This window comes from Uranotaenia lowii, chromosome 2 (genome assembly GCF_029784155.1).
Source record: "Uranotaenia lowii strain MFRU-FL chromosome 2, ASM2978415v1, whole genome shotgun sequence".
NCBI classification, from domain to species: Eukaryota; Metazoa; Arthropoda; class Insecta; order Diptera; family Culicidae; genus Uranotaenia; species Uranotaenia lowii.
The window spans coordinates 391,312,143-391,336,309 of NC_073692.1; the positions used below are offsets into that span (position 1 = coordinate 391,312,143).

Below are 24,167 nucleotides of genomic sequence, written 5' to 3' on the forward strand. Positions count from 1 at the left end.
AAATCGTGAAAATGGTGTTTTTTTTACCCGTTAGACCCTCCCCCCCCCCCCCCTTTATTATGTTGCCCATTGTACCTAAATTGTGGTGGCCACGCATCTTTTTGTTACTGCACAGAAGAGCCATTTTCTGCTGTTCACTTCCGGCTATGATTTGCTGTTGCTGTATCGTATTCAGCTGTTGTTGGATTTGCGAGCCGGGAGGTTGTTGCGGCTGATGACAACCGGTGGCCAAAGTCGAAAACTGCTGTGGTGAAGGTGTCATTATCAAATTCGATTGGTCACTGCTTAAAACTGGACTATGCATTATAGGTAAAACATCGAATATAGGAGTGGTAGGACTCATGGCGGCTAGATACTTAAACTGTTGCTTCCGGAAAGGGGTCCCCAATTCCGCCCCTGCACCACTGCCTGGAGTTTGTTCTACATTTGTTATACTAGATATATTCTGACTCTGTTGGAGCTGAGGTTGCTGTTATGGAGCATTCGGTGTATTGATTATATTCTGTATGAGACATTGAGAAATCTTATCTAGTGGAGTAGATAAATGACTACTGCTGAATAACTGTTGATGCTGCTGCTGTTGAAGCTAAATTTCGACGTCCGGGTTAATAATGAAACTGCAACCACCTCCTACTCCTCCTCCCCCACCTCCGCCACATCCATTTCCGAACCAAACCACCGATGAGTTTAAGGCCGTTGGCTGACTATCGGCTATCGGCTGACAAATATATCGGTGCTCGAAAGCTGAAACACTTCCGTCGGATCCGGTTTCGCTCCACGCTGGCATAGCTCGGCAACGATTGCCACATGAATGGGTTTAACTTCACCACCCTCCGGCTGGCATCGTTGGCCAGTGCCGCACGTTCAGTCTTTTGGCAGATCCTCGACGACAACTCCAGCGCAAAGCATCCGATATCGCCGAACTCTTTGGTCACTTCGTCCAGATGCCGTACCCGCAAGTGATCATCGTTGATTAGAGTGTGCTCAGCTTCTGAGCCAGAAGGAACAGACTTTCCTCGGATTCCGCTGTAGGGGAGAAAGATGTTTGAATTTACTGAAAAATTCACGAAACCAAAACAAATTTAAAATACGCACGCAACCGATATTATTCAGTCACTCAATAATCTCCGTAATACCTGCGTGCTTGATGCACTTTGATCCCTTCTTGTTTTGTAAACAATGTCATAGCATGGCTGAGTGGGCTTTTTGACATTTTACACCACCCTTATCTATAAGCCCTGGTGTTGTCATTCGGCAGGGATTTTTCGTTTTAAGAGTCGTTTATTAAAAGGGATTATACATAAGGTGTGTTCAACAAAACCCAATCGAAATCAATTGAAATGGATTGACAGTTGATCAGCTGTTTTTCCAATTGACTTCGATCGATTTCTATCAGGCTGCTGAATGAACAGCCAGACACTAATACTAACGCGCTGTGTTTATTGTCATTTTTTATTCGGCTGTGCACTATAAAAAAGCATAATCGTAATCGTCTTTAGATACTTCTATTTTTGTGTCAGCATTTTTTTCAATATCGACGGACGGAAACAATCCTGATGTGTTCGAGAGACAAAAAACGGCCATCCTGAAGTTGGGAGCAGGAACCGGCTTCGATAATGTACCGGGTCTACACCTTATGCGACAAAACTGATTCCCACAGCTGCAAGATCTGTATAAACCGGCAGCTCGAGTTCAAGTTCTTCAAGAAAAGTTCATCATATACCAATGTCGCTGACAAACCAACAACCCTCCTATATGTTAACAACAATGCCCGTAAACACACGGTAATAAGAACCGGCTCTGATTATATACCTGGTTACACCATTTTTGTTTTGAGTGAGTCATGGCGTTTCATTTTAATTTTTTTGGTAGCCATTGGTGACATTTTTGGTGCTGATAGGAAAGAATGAGAAAGGATAAAAAACCATTTCGAATTTGAATTTAATTGTTTTATTTAAATTTAAGTGCACTATTTACATAATTATTTAATATTCCATTAATCAATCTGCTTGAGGAGTACCTCATTTTATGTATCTGTAATTTTATTTGTATTTATTTTTTATAAATTTCATAAAACTTATTTTCTAAAGTTGTTTTTAAGGACACTGAAAGATGCCCTACTTAATGCATCACTAACAAAGCACCTCTGCATAGGACAGCACAGCGACGCCACATCGACCGACATCTTTTTCAGCACCACGGACCAGCACGACTAGCACAGCACCACCGACTCAGAAACCTGGCACAGCAATACCGACTCAGCATGACTGGCACAGCACCACAGACCCAGCATGTCTGACACCACCAGACCAGCGCGTCTAGCACAGCACCACCAACTCAGAATACCTGGCACAGCAACACCGACTCAGAATTACTGGTACAACACCACCGATCCAGCAGGGCTGACATAGCACCACCGATCAGCACACTGACTCCGCACGACTAGCACTGCACCACCGACTCAGCACACGACAGAAAACACCGCACCAAATGACATCACTTTCATTTCTTCTTATAATTTTTTCACAACAAATCAAATCAGCTGTTTTTGACAGAAAACATCTGCATTTGTGTTAGTGTAATAGAAATCGATAGAAACGAATCCTGCCACCGAGCTTGATCGTTTTCGATTGGTTTCGATCGATTTCGATTGGCTTCAATGAACGTCAATTGGATTAGTTTCGACCAAAACATTGGCTGAGTGAACAACAATTTACCAATCGAAATCGATTGAAACCGATTTCAATTGCCTGTTGAACACGCTTATAGTCAATAAGGGAAATTTTATCATTTAGGCTCAATATATTTATTTTATTAATGAAAACATGTTTCTAATCCTGCACCCAGGCCGGAATAGAGAACGCAATTTGATAAAAATTGAATCTTTTGGCATCGGGAAGCATGCATGCATTAATCCAGGTTCGTTTATTTGAGTTTGTAGAACAGAAAAGTTTTCTGTTTAACCTGTACAAATCTCGTATACCTGAAATGAAAAATGAAGATAATTTAGAAAAGCGATACCACTAGCAAGCAACTACTTATGAATACTATTTCTCACCTTCGTATAGTAACTGGAACTGGTGAATCTAGACTGGATAACTGGAACTGGTGAAAACTATGCTATCGTTACTGGAAATGATGGAACGGTTTTTGGGGAAATCTTCTCGTGATTTATTCTGTCACTGCAGTCTGTTCCGGGTGGCTCCAGCATAGTGCTAATTGTTAAGTTGGTCCCTCCTACAGTGGGTGGAAGTTCCGATTTCCCGAATAGTTTCTTCCTCCTCATGGCCTGCTGGGTTTTTTTTCGGAATATAGGTTAGATTTTTTTTAGTTACAATCCGACTGTAGCAGATGCAAAACAGCGTCTTATGAAGAAGAGACGTCCGGAGAATAAACGTTTCCTGGGAAATTCTTTAACAGGTTAAAGAAACCAGAAAGCACATATATATTAAAATAATACTTACAACCTTACAACCTCGATTGCGACTTTGGTTGTTGTTTGGGAACACAATAAAACAAATCAAAAACAAAGGGAAATTTTTTGGGGCGGTCAGTTCGGTCTACGAACTTTCTTTTTTGGGTATTGACAACACCCCAAAATTAAGAATGTCAGCTGAACTTTGTTTTGATGCCCTGGCGTTCTTAATTTTGGGTTATTATCGTTCTGAGTGCTTTTCTTTGTCCTCTTGCCTGCATGTTGTGTTTTCCTCGGGATTTTCTTTTTGCGCGAGCATTGTTTAGCAGTCTGCCACACAAAAAACATCGAGACGAATCCGAATGTATGGTGAAGAAGGCGACGGACGAGAGAAAAAGAACCGTGCGTGCATGCGTGAAGAAAAGTGAAAATTATCTGGTGCGAATGGTTGGTTAAACTCCCGTTGTCCCCGTGTGGTTGTTGCCTCTGGTTTTTGGTGGCGATTCATCGACGATCGCCCGTAATTGCCCTTCCCAGTGTAGTTTTTCTTCTTTTATTCTTTGTTGGGCTGTGTCCCGGATTTCTCCCGCACCCGTGGAAAATCGTAGCTAGGGAAGAGTAAAAATTGTCGAAAGGTCTCTTAGTGGCCCGTACGAGTTATTCCATCGAAAAAAAAACCAACTGACGTGGAACTGTATTTTCGTAGTGAAAACTTTTACGGTTTTAGCTAGGTAGTTCCGGAATGTATGTTGGTTTATGAAAACTGCGTATTAAAATTTCGGAAAACAAGTAAAGCTACTCAAGCCTTGTATTGGATCAAATTAAATAGCAGATAACGACTAAAGGACGCATCCGGATCTACGTAAACCTAGGATTTCCCAGGAAAAAGACGATTCAATATATCTCCGTCATGGAGGATTCATACCTTAAGGACCTGGAGACGGCTGCCCACATTATCATGGTATGTAAAATATGAAAGTTGAAGGATAAAATTTACTTCCTGTTATATAGGTATGTACTTTTCTCTGGGAAGCGATAGGAATCGCTACATTGGCAAAGGATCTTTACGACTAAAATGCATAAATTATGTTGGCCCTTGCAATAAACCCAAATTTAACGAATAACTTTGCCCAATCTTCCCAGATTCATTTCCCGTAACCAAAACAAAGCAACAAAATATTGATTTTTCATCCCTCCTGTTGTGCCCAGGGGATGGCCAAGCCCCATTCTTCTTCCTTGACCCCCACGAAAGAACTGCACACACCCACAAGCAGGAAATTCCAATTCCGACATACACAAGAACAACAACAAACAACCCCAACCAGAGCAAGAAAAAATCCAAGGAAAACAGAGAAAATTGTTCTTCCCCCAAAGCCCTGAGATTCGAGACGCTAGTTATAACAAAAGAAACAGACCTTTTCCTGTTACGAGGATCAGAAGCAAAAAAAAAAAATCGCAAAATAGCGCTGCTGCTGCTGTTGGGTTAAAATTCACAACGAGTGCCATCATCGTGTCATGGTGTTGCGCTCTTGTCGTCCCTTCATCGTTTTCACGATTCACAACAACGACAAACGACGGTGATGATGATGTCGATTGAAAAAGAGTGGAGACGTAGGTATTCACCTACCCACATGGTGGAAAAAAAAATGAGACACGCATCATCAATTTGTTGCTTTTGCTGTTCTACGTCTCGAACCTATGCGTTTCGTGCATAGGAAAAACTAAACACCCGTTATTAGAGAAAAGTGCTGTTGCATATGATTTGCGAAGCAATTGTGTTGTTTTCCAAAGTCGCATAGCTCGAAACTTTACGGGTTTTAGCCAAAACAATCTTTTTAAATTTGTTGGTCCTATTGACCAAATGAAACATAAAATATAAAAAAAAAACTACAAATTATGAAAAATATATTAGATTTCTGAGAGTGTCAGAACTCATTAAAAACATTAAAAAGCTCAAAAAAAAAAAAAATAAATAACAAAAAAAAACTACCCCATAGACAATAATTATTAAAATAAATATAATGAAAAAACCAAAATAATAAAAAAATATCAATAATAAAAATGGTCAAAATAATTTAAATGACAACAATGAAATAAAGAAAATTCAAAAAAAAAATACAAAAACCACAAAAAGACAGGAATAAAAAAAATGACAATTTCAAAAATTACAGAAAAATACCAAACACAAATCTGCTTATTTGGCAAAAATGAGAAAAAAAAACAAGATTGACAAAAAATACAAAAAATCTAATCTGACAAAAATGTCAAAAGTTACAAAAATAGCAAAGTTGCAAAAATGAAAGAAAATAACGAAAATAAGAAGAAATTTAAAAAATAAAAAGTAATGAAAATGGCAAAATTGCTAATTTGACAGAAATGACAAAAATTACAAAATTGAAAATTTTTTATGAAATATTGACAAAAATTACAAAACTGATAAAAATGATAAAAAATTAAAATAAAGAAAAAAAACCAACATGGAAAAAACGACATGAACGACAAAACGGCATAAATGACAAAAATCATAAAATGACAAAACAACCATAAACAAATTTACATGACATCAAAATAAAAATTTCAAAAAATAAAAATATTAAAAAATAATCGAAAATCATAGAAAAAAAAATTACAAGAAATCTAATTAACAAAAATGTTAAAAATTACAAAAATAGCTAAGTTGCAAAAATGAAAGAAAATAACGAAAATAAGAATATTAAAAAAATTAAAATAATGAAAATGGCAAAATTGCTAATTTGGCAGAAATGACAATAACAAATAACAAAATGACAAAACAGCCATAAACAAAATGACTTGAAAACTAAAAAAAAAATTTCAAAAAATTAAACAAAAATATATAAAAATAGGCAAATATAAAAAAATAACAAAAATTACACAGAAATTACACTTACGATAAAATGAGTAAAATTACAAAATTGATATTTTTTTAAAAGTCAAAAATGGAAAAAATGGTTCCAAAAAGGCAAAAATTACAAAAAATGACAAAAATGACAAAAGTGACGAAAATATCAAAAAATACAAAAAATAAAATATAACATGAATAAAAAAAGAAAAAAAAAGGATGGAAAATACAATGACTGAATTACAAGAATATTATATATATATTTTTTTTAATTTTTAACATTTTTTTTACTTTTGACTATTTTGATTTTTTTAATTTTTTTTTTCGTTATTTTTTTGTGTTTTTTTTTTTTAATTTTTCATCATTTCTTCGATTTTACTTTCAATTACTTACTTTGTTTTTTTTTTGTATGTTAGTGTAATCATTTGTGTCCAATTTTTTCATTTTTATTTTTTTTCTTTTTTTTATGTTAATGAGTTTTTTGAATTTTTTTCGTAGTTTTTTTTATTGTAAAATTTGTAATTTAAGTAAGTTTAGTCCTTTTTGCGAATATTCTGTTTTTGTCATGTTTGTCATTTTTGTCTTCTTTCATGTAAAGTATGCAGTTATCATTGCCAGTTTTACGATACTTTTGAAAATTCTGATTCTCGTAAATTTTTTAGAACCAAATTTTTAACTCTGATCTTATTTTTTTTTGTACCCACTATTTTGTTACTTCTGTAATTATTATGTAATTTTTTTGATATTCTAATATTTAAAACCAATTGCAAAATTACAAAACGTACAAAAAATTACAAAACGTACAAGAATTACGCAATAACGCAAAAATTTTATTCTTAAACGTCTTCCATTTATCGTTTCAAAGTTTTTACCAATAGGTACGTTAGCCTAGTTTAAAAATAGTTTTGAACGAATAGAACTCGAATTTTGACTTTACCAATGATTAATTTCCCGTTTTTGTCTCTTCTTCTTAACCCATTCCAGGCCCCTCCAACGGTGGTCACAAAAGAACAGCGGCAGCAGTCGGAACATATTTTTATGAACTTTCGCAAAACCAAATCGCCGTACGTGTTATGCCAGACCATTCTGGAGAAATCGGTGGTCGATTTGGTTCTGTTCGAGGCGGCCGACGTGCTCAAGAAGGCGATCGTTGCCGAATGGAAGTACATACCGGATCAGGACAAAAGCTCCCTTCGCCAGTACTTGCTGAACTATATCATCAATCGGGACATTCCAGTGTTTATCCGGGACAAGCTGCTGCAGGTTGTGTCCATTATGATTAAGCGAGTCAGCTTAGAGGATGTCGGTGCCGAACGTGGTCAGATCATTGAGGAAACTAAAAAGATGCTCACGTCCGGAGACATCAAACAGCAAATTCTTAGCTGCAGTATTATACTATCGATTTTGGAGGAATATTGTAACATCGTACGATCGGACGACACTGGTCTGACAACGTACGAGCACTTCCGGGCTAAAAAGCAGTTCGAAGAGACCGACCTGCTGCGGGTGTTTATCATGACTCTTCAAGCGATGGAGGAGTTGATTAAAGTATTGGAACCGAATAACTCTATGCATTTATATTTAATCAAGCAAATGCTGTCCGTGATGGACACGATCCTAACCTGGGGATTTCTGCTACCGAGACTGAACATTGTTCGTTTCTTGCAACGCTCATTATCGAAAAAAATTATCGACACATCTGAAACGGTCACGAAAGCCGTCCATGCGCCGCCACTGCGCCTACACGTTCAATGGAAGAACATTATCTTTGAACCGAAGCTGCTGGAAATTTTCTTCTACGTGTACTGGAAAATGCGCGACAACGAAGATCTACAACAGAAAGCGCTGATTTGTATCCTACAGTTGTCCACCTTGAAGGGACCCATCATCTATGACAACAAAGACGAAAGTGTTACGTATCTTGTCAACTACCTTACCCATTTTCTGTCCATGCTATCCACGTAAGTTTTTGCTTGCTTTTGGAACAAACGATATTTATTAAAATTATAATTGTTTTTTTTTTCTAGAATCGAAATAAAAGATAAGGAAGCTTATAGCTTTTCGTTGATTCTTCGAAAATTGTTGCAATTTTTGCCCCGAGCAGAAATCAAAGGACTTCCGAATGGATTGTTCGATGCTTATATGCAACAAACCCTGACAATGACATTGAAGTTCATAGAACTGTCGGCAAAAGAGGAAGCGGTAAGTTCGTCTTTTTAAAACCCTTATTGTTTTTTATCTCACGATTTTTTCAAATTTATTAATAGATGTCGCCGGATGAATCGGTCTACGTAGATTCACTCGGCAATTTGTTGGAAATTTGGTTGTTCATTCTCAACGACAAACAAAGCTACCCGGTAGAAGTGATGATCCCGTTCATCACCCAGATGTTTGAAAAATACGTCCAGTATCACCTGGCGGCACCGGATGGTATGCGTGGAGTCGGTCGAGATGAGGACTCTTTCGACGAAATTGCCGAATGTGAGGAAGGCGACCGGGAACGTTTCAAGGAGCAACTGATCATTATCGGCTTCTTCGGGCGGGAAATCCTCACTCATTCGCTGCCCCTGTTGTCTAAACTGTTGGAGGATCGAACGCGGAGTTTGGGATCGCAGCTGCATGTGCTCCATTCGACGAAAACTTTGGATTTGTCCAGCTCGAAAACGTTGGTGAATCTGTTCGAGGATATTCATTGGATTTTACTGATCACGGGCCATGTATTGGCGATGGAGGCAGACAGTGAGGTGGCTATCATTCCGTCAGAAATCTTGAAGCTGTCCAGCTTACAGGCTGCCAGCAACGTAACCGATGTGAACACCAGTTTGAAGTTATTGGCCTCACCTCATCAAGATATCCAGGAGATTCCTAACGCGGAAAACAGTGCCGATCTTGTAATTCGGTTGATTGCGGCTGGTTTTCGTTTGTGTGAGTTGGAAAAAAGTGCCATCGAGGTACAAATGTATCAGTTCCTTAGCCCAGAGCTTAGTACAACGTTAGTGTGGTTCCTAAAGCGTTGGTCTGACGCCTATTTGCTACCATATAGTGAGGATGGTTTGTGTGCCATATTTAAAGAAGCATTTGGAGCGAACACGGCGGGTTCCGTCTGGGTTATAAACTATTTGCTGAACAAAATATGTCTGAACTCGCAATATTTGCGTTCGGAACAATCGGTGATAGAGGAAACGTGTGATTTGTTCTTGGTGCTTTTGCGGCGAGAAGACCGATGCCGGGCCATTTTCAACTCCGAATTCTTTCGGTCCATCTGTGATCTTAAGAGTGTAGATTTGCCCGGAACCGTCAAACGGAAACTGCTGAAAGGTTTTGTGATGGTGGCTGCCAGTGTCGAGAACGATGAAATGCGAGCAGACTATTTAAGCAAGATTTTGCAACCGATTGAGGAGAAGTACAAAGTATTGATCTCGCATCAAAATTTCCAATCCGTCTATCAAAACGAGGATGTGAAGGTGCGCGTGATTGAGATATTGGAAGAGCTTAATGGCTGTGTACAAGGAGTTAACACAAAGTCGTTGACTATCATATTTAGTAAGATACAATGTATTTGTAATCAGTTGCCTACGTTTTTGGATCTCTATCACAACTATCCGGTAGGTTTATCAGGATGAAAAGTTGCTGTTCGTTTCCTAACATAATTCTTATATTGCAGGTTATTGTGGATCTTATTTTAGAACTAGTTTGTGAAATAGTGTCCAGCATTGGCAATGCATCCTCGGACAAGATGATACGAACGGCAGTACATGAATGCTGTTTCGCTGTGATCCGTATTTATGTGAAAAACAATTCCAATCGCGTTTCATTGGATGCTACCGATACGGATAACGTTCCACAGGACTTGATTCTTGTGCTGAAACTTCTGAGCCATTTGACCACCAAATCTATGTTTACCGATGATTTTGTCGGTTCCGATGATAACAATCTACAATCGTCAGAGATTTGCACCTTTGGCCTAACACACATTGTACCACTGATTACAATCGATCTGATCAAATTTCCAGATCTCTGCTTTCAGTACTACTGCACAATTACATCCTTCATCGAGGAAAAATCATACATAGTAAGTAAAAAACTTGGTTAAGTGTGAAACACCCATTTTTAACAAATATTTTAAATTTCAGATTCCTACATTGCATCCGGATTTGTTGAAACAACTGCTGGGTTCGATCGAACTAGGCCTAACGTCTTTCTCGTCCGAGGTCGAGAGCAAGTGTCTGGAGTTTCTGGAGACCTACGCCAACAGTGTGTACTACAATCAGGACCCGCAGGCTCCGATGGCGCAGCTGCTGCTTCCGTTCCTCAAGCTGATGCTGGATATGATCTTCGGGCAGAAGATCGATTTCAACAACACCATGGACTGGTACCGGGCTGTGTTTGTGATAATTTGCTGTTTCCCGGAGCACTTCAAGGAATTGCTGCAAAGCTTCCTGGCCGAGCAGTTTGGCGATTCGGTAGAGGCGGGCGCCGGGAAGGATCTGGCCCAGCAGACGGTGGTACTGATCAGTTCGGAGTTTATCAACAATCGGATGATGAAATCCAAGTTCGTCGATCGGTTTGACAAATTCGTTACCTTGGTAAGTACAATGTACAAAAAGTAAAAAAAATCTGATAAGTTTTGTTTAAATGAACTTTCTCGTTTTGTTTAACTTCAATAAACATTTCCTTAATTGTTATTATGTCTTACATATCTCAGAATGTAATATTCGTTGAAATTGATAGCAAAAATTCTCGTCAGTTCGTCGTTTTATGTGGCTCAAAATTGAAAATTTCTGGAAAATAATTTCCAACCTTTTTCTATTCATATCTTTTTCTTTCACCTTATCTTACTTATTCTACTTGAATGTTTGTTTAAGCGAAAAAATGAAATGAAACTGATAGCGAAATAAAAAGGAAACACCAAACAAACTGGGAAAGCTACATTAATTTTTAAAAAAGTTATACGCGCTTAATATACATTCCAAAATCTTCTGCTGGAATTATATTAAACGAAAAATATGTAGATCATTTTTAAAAATTGATGTGGAGGTTTATGCTAAAAATAATAATAAAAAGAATGCTTCTGAAAGTTCAGTCTATTTAAAATAAATCTTTAAGCAAAGCCGAAGGTTGAAACGACTTTGAAAAACAATATTAAAAACTGATTATTCACTAACGAGACTGTACCCTTACCACGCTTCATTTAGAGGAGAAAACCGGAATTTTGTATGTTTATTCCAGTGAAACATACTTTAGATTTTGTATGTAAAATCAATTGGTTCTTTAATCTCATGAGCACTTCATTTCAATTAAATTTCAATGTTCAATAATACAAACAGATTATTGTAACACGTTTAGCTAGGGTCGTCATACATATAGATAGAGATAGAATAAGAACGAGATGCAAAACGATGCGGTTAAATTTTAAAATATGCTATTTTTGTACATAACGAATAAGTAAGCGTTAAAAAATGAGTCTTCTAATTCTTTGTGATTGTTGTCGTTACTTACCTCATTAATTATTTCTTAAACACTGTTCTTAACAATCAATCTTTCCAAATAAAAACCTAGAATAGTGATTTTGACTATATCGAAAATACCTATTCAATAAGACACATTCGATTTTCATCGCACTAATTCCGAGTCCAAAGGCGTATGATACGTAGAAATTCACTTAGAGAGAAAAAAAAAACGCCCTAAACTTCTACCGTTCTCGTTTAAGCCTAGCACCTTGTGAAAAAAAGAAATCTTTCAAAAAAAATCATGGCCTTTCGCATTCTCTATTGCAATACATTCACAAATCGAGCTCACTTAGAAATGAATCTGCTACTATTTTCTCTAGATCTAATGAACTTACAAAAAAAAATGAAATTAAAAGGCACAAACTGTCGAACTATTCGGAATCATATTAGTAGTTCTATCAATTCGAACACACCTTCTTCGGGCTTCGGCGTTAAGTTGATTTGTTCGTATGTTTATGTTTCAACTTGTTATGAATGCGACCGATTCCTTTCGTTAGAACTTTTGTATGTTGAATTATTTAAATTAGTTCCGTACCCTAAGTTGCAACCGTACCCTAAGTTGCAATGGGTTAACGGCTGCGGTGTGTATGTTTGTGAAAATGATGGATCAACCCATCATTTTCCTGACAGTGTCGTTACACACAATCTTGTTAAACATGGTGTCATAATATGGCCTAAATTAGAAGAGGAGCTTGACATCTTTATTTAGTTTAAATTCAGCAGTAGGTTCAAAGATGTCTATTTTTTTTTCATGATCCATGTTGATAAGATGAATGGGAGTTGAAACACTTGCCCTCCCTTCCGCAGAACAATCGCAACATTTGGTAGTGAAAGTATCACAATTTACCATAATAAAAGTTGATACTTTCAATAGGGCATAATTCGTTTGGTTAGGTAGTTAGATGGTTTAGTCTTGTAGAATTAAAAATAGAGAAAACGTGTGAAAAGTATTACGATGTTAGGTAAAGGTTATGGTATTCGCCTCCCCAATGCTCTAGTAAGTGTGTATTTGCGGTTTATGAATTTCGTTGGCTTATTCTTAAATCAAGCATTTTACAAGAACTAGAGGCTCATTGGATGGGAATGCTGTTGTTGGAAAATGTTATATTTCATTTGGTAAGACGTTTTTTTGCTTTTTATTTAATTATTCATTTTTAGCAAATCTTTACGTTTTTCGGTTTAGTTTGAAATTCATCTATGGAAGTATATATTAGAATGTACGGTTTTGAAGAATAACAATGAGTAGGTAGTCCTAATTACTGATTTCGGGCATTTTACAATAGGCATGCGGTATATTTTAATAGAACCCCTATGTAGATTTTTTGTTAATTATGATGGATTTTAACATTCAACTAGGTGAGGTAGGTAGGGTACGGTAAGATGTGCTCTAATATCCATATTCTGGTAAATTTTCATGATCTCGTGATGTTGTGATAGGAATAAGGTAGCTTACTTCTACTATTAATTTGAGCTAGAATTTTTATTAGTTTGAAGTAGGCTTGCTCCAAAAATCAAAACAAACTCTCACATCCATATTTTGGTAAAATAGTATGATTAGCAAAGAAATGGAAAAACTCTAAAAAGAAAAACAAAAATTTCAAAATTTAGAAAATGAAAGGCAAAAAATTAGGGAAAAACAGCAAATAACACTTCAATTACTTCATGCAAGAACTAATTCCTTCCTTTATATTTCTTTTCTCTCCTTTTCTCTTTCTTTTATTTTCATATACCCCTGCGCATACGATTCGGAGTCATATGATGACTGGACCCCGAGACAACTATCACGAAACCCATCACACATTCCAGTGGAATTGGGGCGGAGACACGAAGCAGACGTTCAACAGACGACGACGAAGGAAGGAAAAACATATAAGATAAGTTAAAATGATTCCTTTAATAACACAAAAATTAATGTAGTTAGATGCGTGGGGAGTATGTAGAGGCCAGTCTCGAACCCGCCCATGTCCTTCCTCCAACTGGTATCGGGAGGGGTTGGTTTATTATCTTGAACTGCATTTTATCCATATTCCATGGATATAATGAAGTGCTTGATGGTTTAACCAACGTCTCAAGATCGCTTACTATTCTACGCTGCCTTCTCTAAACTTTAAATTTTCTTCTCCAAACTATTCTAATTTTCATTTCCAGCGTCAGCTCCCCGAGCTATTTAAACGCCATAAAAAAAAAAAAAAAAAAAAAAAAAAAACTTGTTATGAATGCGACCGATTCCTTTCGTTAGAACTTTTGTATGTTGAATTATTTAAATTAGTTGCTATAAGAGACTTAGACTTCTATGTTGAGTAATTGTGAACCGGTCAAGAGACAGTTGTACTATCATCCTTGTAACATAGATAACTTGAAAACAAAATCAATAAAATATGCGGAATGAACTCGATGTTTTGAAGCAGATCTTTACACGCACTTTTTGCATCGATTTTTTTTATTCGTATGATGGTATCGTGAAAAAAAGGTGAACAAAAAAAAACAAACAACTAACGATAAAATTTAAGCCAAGGGTAAGCAAAACTGACTTCGGGGACAGAGTTCAATGCACTATAAATATATTTTTGTATACAAGAGCTGTAAAACAAATGACACGTAGGTACGGAAACTTTTTTCGAGTCGGTTGTTGTGAACGTAGCGAAATCAGAGAAATTCGAAACATTGTATAGGTAACAATCTTTATACAAGGAGTTTATTTTTATTACCGTAGGAAACTTTTTGTAGAGGAGATATTTTTTTTACTGAATTGGAAAAACTTTTTATCGCTTCGCTGTTGAAGATATCTATGATTGAATCATGCACAGTTTAGGTATTTATAGAGGTAAACTTTTCAAGCTAGTAGTAAATCTGATGTACTTCCTTTTTTGTAACCCCATCAGAACGCGCCCCCTTGTTATAGAATTCTGTGGAAAAATGTAAAAGCATTTGGAATCACGAATCATATTCGTTCCCTGAGATACTTATTTATTATCAAATCAAATGTCCTGTAAATAGGGTATAAAACATACGTGAACTGAAATAAGATGTTATCAGTTTTCATTTGTACATTTGTAACCAACATTTTTTCAAAGTTCCCACTCATCAGATGATGATTGGCAGCATTTCACTAAGCCGTGGAATCAGCTTTCACATCACACTTCTTCTAAAGATTAAATAGAACTTCAAAAATTTACCTATTTTTTTGAACTGCAAAGTTTTGTTTCATTAATAATATTTTTGAGAAATGAAAATTCTTCATTGGCACAAACATACAGTAATACTCGGAAATATAAAACTAAACGCTATTTTTTCGTAAAGGTTAGATTTTTTCAATTAATTCAAATTCACAATCGGAATAAAAGTTAACAATTGCTAGCCTTTTTATTTAAATGGGAAATATGTTGTGAATTAGTTTGTTGTTAATTTATGAAAAAAATAAAAAATTGTTCACGTAAATTTTGTTTCCACTAAAAGTTATCGTTAAAAATAGCAGATGTCTACCAAAAAGTCCCTCATGACAAATTGTGACATTTTGCGAGCGCGAGTTTGACCATTATTAGAAACTATTCTGGGTGACCAGAACAAATCGAATGAACTGTTACGAAGAAACTAAAACAAAAATAAGATGACAAAATCGAAAACCATTCTGCACCATTGATTGACAGGTCGTTGATGTATTTCTACATACTTTCTAAAAGTACAAAATAATCATTAGTTTGAGCAAGAGAGTAAAAAAAACTCAAAAAAGGAAACCAAAACGCGAACGACCGGAAAAGCGAGCCTGAGACATGCGCTGCTACTACATATGTTAGATAAGCGATTTTAAACTAAATATATATTATACTATTATAATATTACACTAGCGACAAGTGATACTGAGCTGATCAATAGAGGAGAAAGCGAGAGAAATGAAGAGAAAGGAAGAAGTTAATAAATGAACTTAATATAATAAACGTGGGAGACAATCCTGGAAACGAGAGAGACATAATGGATTGGCAAAATATTGCCACATGAACAGTAAACACTGTCTTTTAATTTGTACGGATCCGAACAAGTCCACTCAGAGTTATCTAAAATAACCCGGGTCTCATACACGGACAGAAAAAACAACCTACTCTAGGTACTTTTGACGTAAATCGCCACTTCAGTGCAGGAACTTACTAGTAGGTTAAAACACAACAACCTAAAAGTAGGTAGTTAGGCTTTAAGGTACCAGTGGGTGAAAATGACGTACTTTGTTATTTTACCAAAAAAAAGCAGAAAAATGGGAAAATCGTTGAAAAATTCATGTTTAAATGGCATTCCAACCTTATTTCATGCTTCTTCGCAATGAAATGAAATTTTTTTTATTTATTTTATACATTTTTATTCATTTTATACCATAAAATTATCTTCTTAATGATTTCACATTGATTTAACAATAAATCATAATTCATACGAATCGATGTACGATCAATGATTCGGAGATGATTCACACTTTAGCAAAGAAGCTCAAATAATTTATGTTAGCAGCTGTTTTATTCTTAAATTCTACTAAATATATTTATAATGTTGACTTAGCTGAGTTTTGAAAAGTAGGGCTTGAGAAGTAAGACGTTAGAAATGAGATGTGAGACATTGGAAATGAGATGTGAGAAGTGAGACGTAAGGCATGAGACGTGAGAAGTGAAAGGTTAGACGTGAGACGGAAATGAGTCGTGAGACATGAGATGCATGACTTGAGGCGCGAAGAGTTAGTAGTGAGACATGAGACGTGGCAAGATAAACGTGAGAAGTAAGAAGTGAGGAGACGTAAGTCATGCGTACTGGGAGGCAATATTCTCCCTAAGATATCTTTTTATTTGCGAAAACATTGCATTGTAAAAAATCATTGCAAAAAAGTGGGATACCTCGAAGAGGGCTGCCAAGGATGAACTCCGGAGCTGCTTCTGTGCCTCACTCCATTTCGCCTCCGTTCGTTGAACCACACTGCGACGCAAGATTAGTAGCTCGGTCGGCTTTCGGCGTGGCTCTTCTTCGGCTGACCCTTCCGGTTTCCGGACCACCGGGCGTTGACGGTTACCTGGATGTAATATAATACCGGATAACCCGGCGTTGGTGGCTGCCTGGGCGTTATAGGTACTGCTCAGCTATAATGACGGGGTCTCTTGAGATTTACCTCGCTTATCTGTTAGCTTTCTACTAACTATCAGCAGTCATCTGAAAGGGTTCAAATCTAACAAACCTGGTTATAGTATGCTTGTTTCTCACTACGAGCACTATCGGTAGAACCGTATGGTATGAACGTTGTTTGTGGAGTCATTGTCGTAGCTGTAGCTCATCGCCTCAAATCCGAACTCTCGGCTCCGTCCTTTGGCCCCATTGCGCAGGTTTCGAAGCCTGCCTATGGCTACTCATGCGTATGCTGCGATAAGCGCCATCTGTACCTAGACCTTTTATTTTGCGCATGGCGTCGGTGGTATAAGGTACGGTCCGCCTAACTCCAAACAGCCTTGAACCGAAAAATTGTCTAACCGGAACCATTCGAAGGGCGTTAGACCAGATGCGAGATTGTCGGACTAGAGTCTTGGGAAGGTCGTCGGACTTGTACTATAGGAAGTGATCGAACCGGTGGCATTGGGAGGTACAAAATGGGAGCCAGGTGAAAATCGTCGAACTGGTGTCCAACTAGAGCGACAATATTTTGTCAGGTCAATTTCCTTGAAAAGTTGTCGGACTTGTTGAGCCATAGAAGGTGAAGAGCCAAAACTAGGGGAGATCGTCTGACGAGTACACGCAGAGAAAACTTGGATTTTGATACAAAACAAAACTGACTTTGATTCAAAACATTCAGTTTTTTGAATCAAACTCCTGTTTTCTTTGAATCAATGAATTATCGTTCTGATTCAAATGAATAATTTTTGAAAGAAAGAATTAATTTTTTGAACTGAATAATTTTGGACTTTGATTTTAAACAAATTCTTTGATTCAAAAGAAATTTGTTCAATTGCACATTTCGTTAAAAACAAAGTAAATTTTCTTTCAACCAAAGAAAATTGTTTTCAACAGAAAGGAATAATTTCTTTAAATTAAAATTTTAAACTTAGAAGATATTTTGGATTGAGCAAGAACCGAATTTCGAATGAAGTTTGTCCGGTTGTGTTGAAAATCAAAACTAGTGAATCAGAGATAGCTTTAGGAGGATTCAGGATGAAGAATGGTAAGTGTGTGTTAATCCATTTATCAAAAAGTGAATGTTTAAGATTTTATAAAAACTCTTGCATTACAGGACCACGGCAGATTCCGCCCCAAATCCAGCGGTCTGATTATCTTCGGCCCGATCTTCAGCGGTAATGACCAGTTGGATGACCACTAAAGCTAGCAACCGGAGCTGCTTCCGGAAGTCTATTGAGCGGCCCAACAAGAATGCCTTCAGGCCAAAATTTGGACCAAAATTATAGTGAACCAGTGTTAGTGTTAATTTTGTGAATAAAAATGAATTTAAAATGTAAATTCTTTCTTTTTATTATTCAAAATTCCTAATAGGAACTTCGGGACAACAGAAAATATTTCTTCCAATTGGAATAAAAGGAAAATTGTTCAATGAACCAATCCTTTTAAATCTAAATCTAAATTACATTGTAGCAAACGAGAACAACTTTGCATCAAATGGAACTGTTTTTTGTTTCAAAGCATTAATTTTTTGATTCAAAGATTTTTCAAAAGAAAAATTCTTTGAAACAAAGCAAAATGCCTTTGAATCAAAGGAATTTTTATTTATCCCAAAATCAAAGGAAAAAATCCTTTGTTTTTGAGGCACTTTCCTTTGAAATAAAAAATCTTTTCGCTGCGTGTATCACTGGATCGTCGAATCAGGAGCCAGTTGGACGTCATCGGACTGGTGTCATGGAAATCTATCGGACTGTAGGAAGGTGTACTGAAAGCACTGACCACACTGACTTGACTCTTAGAACAAAAATTCAACCATTTTCTGTCTAATTTTTTGTTGTCAGCTTTTGCAGGTTCGCAATACCGACGGCAGGTGGCGAACCTGAAAAATTTGACAAAAAATGCCCTGTAGGAAAAATGGTCCTGTTTAGCCCGATTTTATCGTAGAAATTGCGTGTTTTATTTTTAAAGTTGGGTGGCATTTCCTAACTGGGATAGCATTTCTTCAAATCGATCGATGCGCACTCTGGAATCGACATTGCGTACTGTTGGAAAAATGATTTTTTTTTTGTTTTTTTTTCTGGAAAAATTATCCAGAAAACGAAATCGAGTGTCCAGTCAGTATGGTCAGTGCTGAAAGGTCGTCGGAATAGTTCCATGAGAGGTCGTCGAACAAAAGTCACTCGAGATGAAGGCGTTTACCATGAATGGTCGTGGATCCAATGCGAAGAAGAAGGGCCAGGAGTAACTCGGGGATTATCGGGATGAAGGCGATGCTTACGGTCCGTTTGATGCGAAACCTTTGATCGTTGAGGAGGCGCCACCGGTTACTGTTTGAGGTAACATGGTACCCTAGTTTTAGTTTGTTAGTTAGATTGTCCCGATACAACGAATGTCAACATTATTATTACAACAGGTGTTGTATTCATACGCTCGCTAAGACTATCCATGAGCAAAAAGCGAGCTTGAGCGTGTACACCACATAGATTTTACTTATTGATTTGGTACGCCAAATAATTATATGTAATGTTTTTTTCTTGAAAAATATTCCAATAATGGTATTTCAACTGACAACTGTTTTGATTATACTTGTGATCAACCGTGGTTCCCATGTACTTAATAAAAAGAATATTTACCAACCACTCAACTTTTTCTTTAGGTTACAATTAGCCTTCTTTCTAGGCATGTTCAAGGCGGTATTTTTGCGTTGTGGTTCATCTCAGAGGAGATCGATCCTTGAATGCAAGTTGTTTACCGGAGGGCTTAGCCATTGGTAAGTCGTTGAGATTTATATTAGTTTTTTAAACCGATAATAGTAGAATATTTGATATGAAAAAAATTATTTCTTTTCGATGGTATTAAAGAGGCCCACATTTTCATAATGACGTCGCCTTTTTTCTATCTTGTTGAAAGTGAAACAAAATTTGGCTCTTTGAACCAGAATAAGAGTCTTATAATAGGTAGAGTTGTATTGTGTGATGCTCAAATATGTCAAGATGCTATAACACTTATAGGGCTTATGAACCGCCATCACCTCTCATCAGAGAGTGTGTAAGGCTGGCTGTTAGCCAATCGGTAGAAATGCAGTGAACCCCTATCAATCCCTAGGGTCGGTACGCTTACCATTCTGAACGCTATCTTGCAGGGAAATTCGGGATGACTAAAGTAGAACCCTTCGGTTAAAATGTTACCGTTTATTTAAATTTTTAATTTATTCACCCACCACTTTCTTAACTAATCTAACCTGGTTATTTGGCTACGGCTATTTCCTCTTCTCCTAAGTCGTCGAGCTCGCGTTCGTAGTCGATAACTTGAAGATTGGCAGGATGGTTGTACTCGGTCCCACCTTGGGTGCTGAACCAGGTGCCAGCAGTTCGTTGTCTATTTCCGGCTGAATCTGTCTCGGCTTGGCCAGAAGACTGAGCTGGACATAATTGTGCATTTAGCTCCTGAACAACGTCGAACCCTGTCGAACGTCAGTCACGACGGTTTTAGTATAAGCTTATCCAGTACAATACACAAAAATTAACCCAGTTGGGGCCGTCGGATTAGCCAAATGTATCACTACGAACGTTTGGTGAATTGGCATCCAGGAAGCAACCTGCCAGCGATTGTGCTCCACAAAATCATGACCGTGACACGACTTGTTCACAATAATAGCTATCTAATAGACTCACCCTTGAGTGATATTTTCTTTTGTTGTCTTCTTCATTTTTTTCGTTTTCCGATCCTTCTAGTGGGCTTCCCGCATCCAATAAGTCGGGTTTAGCTGACGCCGAGTGGGAGTATCTTACTTGTTTATTTTGTCCGTGCCCATATTGTATGCTTTATCTCACCTTCCAGAAGCCTCCAGAATCTACTGCTGCTGCTCCGAATCAACTGGAAAAGTTGTTGTTGTTGTTGTTGTGTTTTGGGTTATTTGGCCTGAGGAACGGTGCCTCATATAGAGTATTTCCTGAGACAGATTGTGGTAGGGTAGCTTTTTGTTTTTGTTTTGAAAAATGTAAACACCAACTGGTCGCCATTTTGATCTTTGATGATAAGCACTGTTCAATGCTTTCTTTTAAAAACTTCTTTAATTAAAAGCATCAACATACCTTCATGTCCCAACTTGTTATGAATTTACAAATCATTAAATAAAGAATTTATATTCTCCTCACCAAGGTGCGCTTGCAAAACCACTACAATTGCATTGCCAATTTTATTTCGTTACTATCTGGTCATTGAACATGCGTAATGTTGTTGTTATGTTTACCCTACCACGATATGCCGAGAAATGTAAACATGAGAAATCAGCTGTTCGTCTGACAAGTGGGGAAATGCCTTACACTGACAAATCATTTCACACTTTAGTGTGTCAAATTTCACACATTTTGGAAATAAGTAGACCAACACATTAAATGTGTGAAGGTACCGCTGCACACTAATGGGAAATACCGCTTAAGGAAACGAAATGTGTGCGTTTCACACATTATGCAAAAAGCGTTTAAAACAGGAAAATGTGTGAATATCACAAAACAGTTCAATTTAGGTAAACGGGAGGTGATAGTTAAACTTATTTTCATTCATTTGGATATTGAAACATCATGATTTGAAATCCAATTTTTTGCTTTATTAATTCTCGCACATTTTCAGTAATTATTTAATTTAAGTGCTGCGGGGGGAGCAATTCCATGAGCTTTTTCTACCAGCCAGAACAAGCCGGCGATACCAGGCCGGATCTGAAAGAGAAAGTCATGCATTAGTCGATTTATTTTCAAAATTTCAGGTGCTGTGCGGGTTTACTTGCCATTGTTCTTTCATGACTTGAAGCGACTTTAGGGATGATTGCTGCTTGGCTCGCGCATGACTGTTTGTGATTTCACACACTTTTTCCTTAATCTGTGAATTCGTATAATGTGTAAATTTCAAACTTGCATGGTGTGTGAAAACCACACTCGAGTTTGACAGCTCCATATATTTGCAGATAATGTGTGAAACTATTTTGCAAAATGTGTGAAATGATTTATCAGTGTATAGCTGGAAAAGTTGTTTTGTTTTTGTTACACGTGTTTTTGTTTGACATCTTACACTCTAAACTATAACTATACGAATTTTGCTCGATTTAACACAATCACCACACGCTCTAAATTAAACAACCACAATAACTTATTTCGCAGACACCAGATACCCAGACTGACCACTGAAGGCTGATTTTGGCGCTTGTTCCGCAGCGCTATCTACGGGTTATCGTGAAACTAACGGCAACATACACAAAAGGAAAATTCTCGATATATCACATACACATTTGTATTGTGCTATTTGTTTTTTTTACATCTAGCGAAGAACACGATCGTTGTTGATTACCTACTTTTGATAGAAAATAAATAACACGATATATTTCGAAAACCACTAAAGAACCTTTTTTGAATTTAAGCGCATTAACCAAATGTGGTTAGAATTCAACCATAAAGCTTTTAAAAAATACATCGACTTCGACAGAAATGAAAATTGACTGAAAACTTGAGATTTTCTGCTCCACTTCCTTATTGCGTTGTGGTTGAAAAATAACCATTTTATGACATCTTTGGCTTCATTTGTAAAGATCACTTTCAACTGCAAGACTTCGTTAACCCCGAAACCTCCGTCAAGAGTAAGTTCAAGTTTCCCGAGCAGAAAAATATTGTGACAAACCCAATTATTTGTAAATAGTTATAAAACGATCTAGCACTTGTTGAGAAAACGACATATGACATCGTATAAACATTCCACTGATTGTATATTGCAAAACTACAGTATATTGAATGTAGCTTTAAATTATATTACTGTTTAGAACTGTTAAATCAGTTGAAGGGACGAGATTCTTACAAAATTTTGTTGAACAATCTGTTTCAGTTAGAGTTTCTCAAAACCCTTCCGAACCATAGCCGAATTGCCGCATTTATAGAGGTTTACAAAAAATGAATAAAACAAAAGTAGACGTGATATTTACAAAATTTGTAAAGCAATGTTTTGTTAACAGAAGAAGCTTAATGAAAATCGCAACAACGAAATATACCATTAAGTCAACATCTACAACAAAAAACCGGTGACAGATTTGTATTTACTTTTTCCTCCAATAAATCCTAAAACTTCCCTTTCTATGAAAAATTTAGTCACATTCGAAAAATGTCTTCTTTTCAAAATATCTAACTAAACTTGGATATCAAACTAGTCCTTTTACTGCCCACTGGAAGAGGCAGTTGTGGAAAAAATATTTTTGTCTTCGAGATGATGCATTTTCCATCAAATTTAGTACAATTTCTAACAAAGTGCGTTGGTTGGCATAATGATGATTTTTTACAAACAATCTCAACTATCCGAGTCTGTTTATTCTTAGCAATTCTTTCCCTGTTCTGTAGTAAAGTTATTTTTTCATTATTATTTTTTTGGTTAAATTTCGAATCATTTTTTGAATATCGCACGTGTTATTGATTTTATCCATGGGTAAAATAAAACTAACGTGAATTCGTCACATCAAAATCAAAACATTAAATGAATTCACTCACACCCCGATAGGAAATTTGACAGTTGAAAAATTTCGCCGTTCACATATTTAGTTGGGTGCAGATTTAGTCTGGCTACGAATCACCCTACTAAATCAATGACCCTATTTAGTATGCCGATTAATCGGGCTACGCTTGAATATGAAAAAGGTGCCATACTAAATCGGCTGATGAGTAGGCTCACACAATTACGCATGATTTGGTAGCACAATAAGTTGATCGACGTAATCGGGGGGGATCGGTCAATTTAGTAGGGTTTCGTAGGACACTATTTAGTTGGCAAACTTTAAGCCTATTTAGTATGGAATGGTCATAACTGAATTAGTCTTTGACATGTGTTGTGTGATGGAGTTCATCGAAGGGAAAGCTTGGCCCACGTCAGTGCTCATCAGCAGTTTGTACGAGTGGTGAGCGAGTTTCTATCGGTTCCGTCATGACGACGTCAACCTGACCAAGCTCCCGGACGTTTGGCGGGCATGCCTGAAGCCGTAATCGAAGGTGTTCATGATTCCGATGGAGGCATCGCTGACGACGCCCTCACCGTGGGCCAGTTTCTGGATGAGGTGCCGGAGGTGAGTAGGAAAAAAAAATCGATGTTGGCGGTCAATCAATTCAGCTATTTAGTCGGATTGCGTAGGGTGGTAGGGAGAAAAATCAATTTTAACGGTCAATCAATCCGGCTATTTAGTACGATTGGGTAGGGTGGTAGGAAAAACAATCGTTATTTG

At 37.1% G+C, this 24,167-nt stretch overlaps 2 protein-coding genes and 1 long non-coding RNA gene across 4 annotated transcripts; 1 reads left to right on the forward strand and 2 right to left on the reverse strand.

The window, feature by feature from the left end:
* Positions 1–53: 53 nt before the first annotated feature.
* Positions 54–1,236, reverse strand: LOC129748004 (cell division cycle protein 27 homolog). Of its 2 annotated transcripts, none has more exons than XR_008737622.1 (2): positions 1,096–1,185; positions 54–1,026 (listed from the first exon to the last, which is right to left on the reverse strand). XR_008737622.1 is itself a non-coding variant. In XM_055742453.1 (2 exons), exons 1-2 carry the CDS (start codon positions 1,211–1,213, stop codon positions 705–707), a joined length of 399 nt encoding a protein of 132 aa, XP_055598428.1. In that variant the 5' UTR covers positions 1,214–1,236; the 3' UTR covers positions 54–704. The 2 variants fall into 2 exon arrangements, 1 of the variants encoding a protein (XP_055598428.1); XM_055742453.1 differs by having other exon boundaries at positions 1,137–1,236.
* A 1,595-nt stretch (positions 1,237–2,831) lies between these two features.
* LOC129744945 (uncharacterized) lies at positions 2,832–3,703 on the reverse strand. Its single transcript, XR_008737041.1, has 3 exons — positions 3,465–3,703; positions 3,059–3,401; positions 2,832–2,983 (listed from the first exon to the last, which is right to left on the reverse strand). It is a non-coding gene; the product is annotated as an uncharacterized LOC129744945 (long non-coding RNA).
* LOC129744944 (exportin-4-like) lies at positions 3,687–15,789 on the forward strand. The gene is made up of 6 exons (XM_055737732.1): positions 3,687–4,376; positions 7,260–8,236; positions 8,303–8,477; positions 8,543–9,880; positions 9,940–10,347; positions 10,409–15,789. Exons 1-6 carry the CDS (start codon positions 4,326–4,328, stop codon positions 10,883–10,885), a joined length of 3,426 nt encoding a protein of 1,141 aa, XP_055593707.1. The 5' UTR covers positions 3,687–4,325; the 3' UTR covers positions 10,886–15,789.
* Positions 15,790–24,167: the final 8,378 nt, after the last annotated feature.

Coding starts and splice junctions, on each gene's coding strand:
- LOC129748004 (XM_055742453.1), bottom strand. CDS start 1,213: ATGTCAAAAAGCCCACTCAGCCATGCTATGACATTGTTTACAAAACAA. Junction 1,027..1,136: donor AAAGTGCATCAAGCACGCAG/GTATTACGGAGA, acceptor TCTCCCCTACAG/CGGAATCCGAGGAAAGTCTG.
- LOC129744944 (XM_055737732.1), top strand. CDS start 4,326: ATGGAGGATTCATACCTTAAGGACCTGGAGACGGCTGCCCACATTATC. Junction 8,478..8,542: donor TGTCGGCAAAAGAGGAAGCG/GTAAGTTCGTCT, acceptor ATTTATTAATAG/ATGTCGCCGGATGAATCGGT. Junction 9,881..9,939: donor ATCTCTATCACAACTATCCG/GTAGGTTTATCA, acceptor CTTATATTGCAG/GTTATTGTGGATCTTATTTT.